The following is a 7066-nucleotide window of genomic DNA, read 5'->3' on the forward strand; positions in this document are numbered from 1 at the left end:
GGGAACTTGGGATCCTGGAATAGGAAAGCAACACAACAAGAGCAGGTATGTATTACTGCTATTAAAACATTTATTTATTGACCATGATGTAAATCCACAAAAAAGTTTTCATCTTACTAAAATGACTGCTCTCATGATAATAACAGACAGAAGGGGGCACGTCTGCAGGTAAGTTTAAAACTAAACAAATTAAAAAGTCAGTTTTATGGCTAGAATTTAACTTTTTTAACTAAACGCATTTCTAGAAAAGTGGAGAAAAGTCTATTTGCAAAATCCCATTTTTACTGACTTTTATTAACCAGTAAGTTACTATAATTACTTATCCTACAAACTAGTAGTCTGGTAATGAGAAGGAACAACAATACTTTTACATCATTTTCTGCAATCTGACTGTATTTATTGGCAGTTTTAAAATGCAACATTATTACCATCTTTACTTGCTAATAAGTCGATGTCCAACAGCAAACTGCACAGACCCAGATCTGCTGTCACAAAAAATGCAATCAGATCTGGGTCTGTACAGTTTGTTAGTTGTAATCAGCAGAACAAACAGCACAGACCCTGATCTGCAGGCACATTATGCTATGACATAACAGGATCTTTGTTGTTTGCAGTCTCTTTGGACTTATAACTGAGTTATAACAGTAGCTACATCACTGTGTCAAGTCACTGTGAAGTTACCTTTGTATTCAGGCTGGGGTTGTTTGATTCACATTAGGTGGATAATATCACTAATCATAAATAAAATGATCGATTTAAGCCAACTCATCCACACATGATTACCTCCAGTACAGCATCTCCAAGTACTAACTGTTGTTCCTACATTAAAGAAAATTTCGGAAAACTTTGCAGATGTACTCCCCAAATATGAATTTGAGATTTCATCATAAAATATCGAGGGTTAAAGTTTAATGCTTGCCTATGTGCAGAATGCGAGTTAATTGTGGAATAAGTGAGTTGAGATTTTAAGCTCTTGGAGCTTTTGTGAGTGCTAAATTTTGCAATGGTATAGAGCAACTATTTAAGTATGAAAATTCTAAAATGTAAAATGAAACTTGTGCAGCACTGATTCCTTTACCACAAGATATTCAGTTAGTGATTAGTTTAATACTGTGACCACTCATGTACCTACTGATAATACTCACTGGACTAGAGCATATTTTCAAAGGTAAACAGAACATATTTCATCTCCAATGATTTTATTCACAAATACAGAAATATTTCTTTGCTATAATCTTCATTTAGGTAAAAGCTATTAAAACGACTCTTCAGAGTTGTGCTAGTATGTTTTGGTAGGATGGACAATTGCACATTATTCTGATAGTCCCCTAAAACGAAATGCTTGTCCCTAATATGTTCAGACCTGGAGAGGCTGATGGTTTATATCCTGTTTCATATCCAAAAACACAAAGAAATATTCATCTGTACAAGATGGTTATTGTGACAGTCATATTAATAGTCAGATGATGACCATTTTCATTTATGAGCAACTATACATCATAAGATGTCTTTCAGTAAAAACACCAAGCTAATACAACAACTGATTCAGATGAAATAGTGATAGCAAGATTTTCAAGATGGCCAGTGTGGCAGTCATACTGACTGTCTGAATGCCACCATCAGGATCAATAAGACACCATAAGAAGTTTAGTAAAACCTCCATGTTGATACAAGCATCCAGTCAGGAGTAGTGACAACAAGATTTTCAAGATGGCCATTCAGGACCAACCATACATCATACGAAGTCTTCATGTGAAAATTCCATGGCAATATTACTTTTTATGCAGGAGAAGTAGCAATAACATTATTTTCACATTGGCAAAATATTAATACAGGATCAACTAGACATGATAAGAATTGTTTCAGTGAAAACCCCATTTTGATATGACTATCCATCCAGGAACAATAGCATTAACAAGATTTTCAAGATGGTGACTCTGGTGGCCATATTGACCATTACTTCTGCAATATTTTCTGTTAAGACCAACTTGAAATCACACAAAGTCTCCTGGTGAAAACCCCATGTAAATATAATTTCCAGTCTGGACATAAATCAATAAGAGATTTTCGTGATGAACATAATGGACATCAGATCAATCAGATTAAAATTAGAATCAACTATGAATCAAAATAAGTCTTTTAATGAATATCCCATGTTGATATCACATGGGGAAGCAGCAATAACAAGAATTTAAAGAAAGCCACTGCTGCTGCCATAGTGGATATCAGATTGGTACCAATCATTAAATACCAACTTGGCATCATGAAAAGTCTTCTGGTGAAAACCTAATATCAACATGACTTTCCATTTGGAACCAGTAGCAATAACAAGATTTTTAAGACGGAAACTGGTGGCCATACTGGACATCAGATTAATACCATTTTCATATTGGACCAACTAGACATCATACAAATCTTTTAAAGAAAAACCTATGTTGATATGATCATCAATTCAGATGGAGTAGCAATAACAAGATTTTCAAGATTGCAACTGTAGCAGTCATACTGAATGTCCCAGTGGCTCAATTTTGTGATCCTTTTTTAGTCATTGTTTTTTAGCTGATGTATAATGGTGAAACATGTAATCTGGAATAAAATATCTGATCAATATACACTAGAAAATAGGGTAGAATGTGTTATTATGTCAGAAAATGAATAGCATAGTCTAAAATCTGTTAAGATTTCAGCCAGATTTGTAGTAGTGGCATTTGGGGTTTATACTACAGTATTGTTTTTACTGCTTACAAATACTATGCCAATTAGTTACAAACTGTACTTCATACATTGGCACCAAATGGTACTACAGCCAACAAAACAACAAGCTGACTGCACACCTGTTCTATCATCTGCTCTGGAAGTTGGATTTCCTGCCTGCCAAACAGACATCTCTCCTGTTTTCCTCCTCTCTCAGGAACAGCTGGTTTCCAGCTTCCCTCAGACAGAGACATCATTCACCTCAATTCAGCCTACAAAATAAATGAAATTTTTTAACATGATTTCAATTTACAGTAGACTTTTGATAACTGTCACCTCAATTATACAAAGTTTTAAATGATCCAAACCAACATATGCCCCCAAGATACATTTTAATAGTACAAATACAAATGTGATCATTTAAACCACTCTCTTATTCCCTGACAAGGATGGATACATGAAGTATTACTTATTGTACAAAGTCAACTCAATTTAACAGGCAACATCTCTGAAAGCTTGTGATAGGCTATATTGTGCTGATGTGCTTTGTGCAATTTTTCTGTAATAAAACCATGTAGTCTGTGAACAGGGATGCTCCTTGCCCTCTCTATCATGCACTCTGCCACCTAGGGCAATACACTGTTTTTTATATACAGAGTTTGAATATACTGCTTGAGATAAAATTTACATATGCATTCTGGACACTACTTATGGGGGAGAGACAGTAAAATCATTTCTAACTGAAAGGGCACTTTACCTAGATTTGTGACTGCATCGATGTTTATAATTTCACTATGAACATTTACAGGGAGATAATTTCTTCTCAAACTGTAATCAAACTAGTGAAATTTAAAAAGAAAATTAGTGATTTTTCAATTTTTTAAATTCATTCTTTTACATTTGTTTTTTGTAATATTTTTACATTTTCAGCATGATAGATGCAATAGTTTTGGTGTAATAACATGCAAAATGTAAAATTATAAGCCCAAATACAATAAAACATTGATTATCCATCCCCATTGTGGGCACAGGTTTTGTCTGGATAATCAGTCATCCAGATAATCTAATTTTGGTTAAAAGGAGAACTAGGAAAATGAATATCTGGATTTAAATGGATGTAATCATACATTCAATTGTATATGTATCAGTAACTAAGTAAATATTATTACTTTGAAAACACAATACATGTTTAAGAGTTGAAAAATTATAAAGAATAAAAATATTACAATCCTACAATTAAATACTGATGTTCATAATAAAGATATTGCTGATCCACTGGAGATATACCAAGACTATCCATACCAAGACTAACATAGGTGTGATATATGGTCATTTGATGTGATCTTGTGAAAATGAGTTTCAAAAAGATTTCATCAAGGTAAACTTGGCTGACATGGATTCCATTCACACGTGTTGGTAAGTGATTCATTTGTATCCACTTGTGAAAATGAGTTTCGAAAAGATTTCATCAAGGTAAACTGGCTGACAAAGTGACATGGACTCCATTCACACGTGTCAGTAAGTGATTAATTTTTATCCACTTGTGAAAATGAGTTTCAAAAAGATTTCATCAAGGTAAGCTAGATTTGAATTTTAGGGAATAGTGACTTTTCCTTTTGGACAAAACAGGGAGAAGTGGGAGCAAAGGGAGACACGCAATATACATGTGTTTGCATTTTAAGGCTTGGACTGTTGTAACGAAGCTATAAAGTAAGTGGTTACTTTAAGAAAAACCCTCTTTCTAAAAATAAATGCATTGTTGACTGTGATGATTCAGTTGAAAAAAAGAGGGTTTAGTTCATTCATATACTGATTTTAATTCTTCAGTGTCTTGTCTATGAACAGTTACAGTAAAATTTTATGGGCAGTAAAGAAATTGGGATGAATAGCATAATCTGAAAGAAATGTATATTTTCTGTCATGTACATGGTGCTGGAGTTGTTTCAAATGAGTTCAGAGATCTTTTCAAATGCCATTTTATAATGAACTTTCAGAAGGAAAAAAGAAAGAAAAATTCTTGATTAAGGGTAGTTGATTAAACATTTGTACTAACTTGCAATTACAATACTGTTATCTAGTTACTCAGAAATTAATTTCAATGTATAGCTTCTGTTGTTCTCTTTTTAAGTCATGTTGCCAAAATACACTGAATATGAATATGATAGTGTTAAAACATGCACAAAATGTGTTTATAATATAGACAGAATTCAGAAAATTTTCTACTTGAAAATAAAGTTTTGTTTAAAACCAAAGATAAATGCAAATATGCAAACTGGGAAACTGATGCCATAATACATATAAGAGAATGAAAACAACACACACACCCATATATATTGTGTCTCGCTTTGCTCCCACTTCTCCCTGTTTTGTCCAAAAGGAAAAGTCACTATTCCCTAAAATTCAAATCTAGCTTGAGCCAGATAGCCAGATAGCTAGCTAGCTGGATAGATAGATAGATAGATAGATAGACAGATAATGTTCAGTGATTATATTTGTTATATGTATTACTGCTTGTATTATCTGCTGATCCTACTTAAATAATTTTTTTATTAATATTAGTAGTAGTAGTAGTAAATGGTAGTAATATTACTATCATTAGACCGCATTACACACTTAAATAACATCATAAAGGCATTCTTGAGGGGGGAGGTAGTTGTTGTTGTTGTCGTTGTTGTGGCGTTTAATGCCATTTTTCAGCACATGATAGGCTATACATGGCGGCCAGTATTAATGGTGGAGGAAGAACCCGGACCAAATATACATTGCATATGCTCCCAGCTTTGTATCGACGAAGTATGAGCTGTCCACCATAAAATTCTAAATGCGGTGGTCAGTTACAAGTAAAACCAAGTGATTCTAAGGGCTATGCCGTTGTGATGCACATACCTTGCAAGCATATTGGTCTAATTATGAAGGGACAAAAACGTAACGTGATAATACCGCGCCTTTTTCTACCTTTCCTATTATTATTCTTCTACCTGCCCTATCGCTGCTGTGTTTACTATTACCTTGATAGCAACACACGTTGTTTAACAGTCAAAGAATAAGGATGATACTGTACTGCAGATGTATATTTCCTACAACGTAAGATACATCACCCCATGGTTTGGTTCTGGGGGGTTATGGCACTTAAACAAAAACAACATGTGCTATGTCTAACATGTGTAGGGCTAAAGATGTATATGTAATCGTGATCATATCCTGTGGTCCGGTGACAACGATGAGGAAACACTATATAGTCCTACATGTAAGACCTCGACGCTGATATTTATATTTATGCACTAAAACAAAAACAACATGTGATATGTCTATGCTAAGAAAACACGAGATAAAGGAAGGGTGAGAGAAAGAAAAAGAGAATAAATGCACGCTAAAGCTAACTTTTAAACAACCATAAGTATAGTGGTATTATCACGTGGATAAACTTTTCGACAGCACTTTTGATAATGTAAACGAATTTTGGGCTTACCTCCCCTGACAACCGGAACTTATTTGTCTAATGTAAGCGTAAAATGCACCGTAAGCACCGAACAATATAAGCAATGGTATTTTTTATCCTTCATTTTATTTTTGTGTTGAGGACAACACCAAGAATGGCGATGATAATTAACGAGAGCCATAATAATTTGTTGCCGTTTTTGAGTTATTTTTGCTGTAGTTGACAGGTTTGTTTCTGAAGTATAATAATAATTATTTAATAATAATAATAATAATAATAATAATAATAATGTTTTCACTGATGCAGTAAATTTGTCAGACATTACCTTCTTCCTCACATGGACAATAGTACGACAAATCTACCCACAAAACTGTGTTGATACTGATGGACGATATGTGAGTCTGATATCAGCTGTTTATTACACTGTAAAATTTTGCTGCACCTTCATATTGTTAAGACACTTACAGGTATTTGGTAAGAGCCATATTTAGCGCGAAATTCAAAATGACCACAGGACAGACGGTTGTGCTATTCCATGTGGATTTACAAGTCGCCAAACATAAGATTTGATCCGGAAATATTATGTCATATCGCCAGAAGAACCCTTCGGCCGACGCACGATCAAAAGCCGTGAGAAATGCCGGTATTTATATAAAATGTACGCCGATGTGTGCAGACTAGATTGGTTGCAGATCTGTGCAGGTTTTAATGAATATGTGATATCAATCCCGAAACCGCCAGTCAATATAATTTTATATGTGAGGGCTGATTTATCGGCCTACCTGGACAATTCAAAACAGACTGTAGAACCGCGGGTAAACGGCACCCATCGCCTTGCCTGCACACACGAGCCCATATTCCATCACGACTACGCACACATCACCAAAAAATGATGCTACTTAATCGCTGTTGTATGCATTCGTGTGTAGCACT

The 7066-nt window shown here is 34.5% G+C and overlaps 1 protein-coding gene across 4 annotated transcripts in view; it reads right to left on the reverse strand.

Moving 5' to 3' along the window:
• LOC149798323 (uncharacterized) overlaps positions 1-6169 on the reverse strand; it is a 106295-nt gene extending 100126 nt beyond the window's left edge. For 3 of the 4 annotated variants that reach the window (XM_089963461.1, XM_089963462.1, XM_089963459.1), the window contains exons 1-2: positions 6076-6169; positions 2835-2966 (exon numbers count right to left, since the gene is read on the reverse strand). In XM_089963461.1, the coding sequence (XP_089819587.1) occupies positions 2835-2951 (117 nt within the window). In that variant the 5' untranslated portion in view covers positions 2952-2966; positions 6076-6169. The remainder of the gene's footprint in view (positions 1-2834; positions 2967-6075) is intronic. The other variant, XM_089963460.1, reaches the window with a different exon arrangement.
• Positions 6170-7066: the final 897 nt, after the last annotated feature.

Source organism: Sinohyriopsis cumingii, chromosome 6 (genome assembly GCF_028554795.1).
Source record: "Sinohyriopsis cumingii isolate HCF-2022 chromosome 6, ASM2855479v2, whole genome shotgun sequence".
Taxonomy (NCBI): domain Eukaryota; kingdom Metazoa; phylum Mollusca; class Bivalvia; order Unionida; family Unionidae; genus Sinohyriopsis; species Sinohyriopsis cumingii.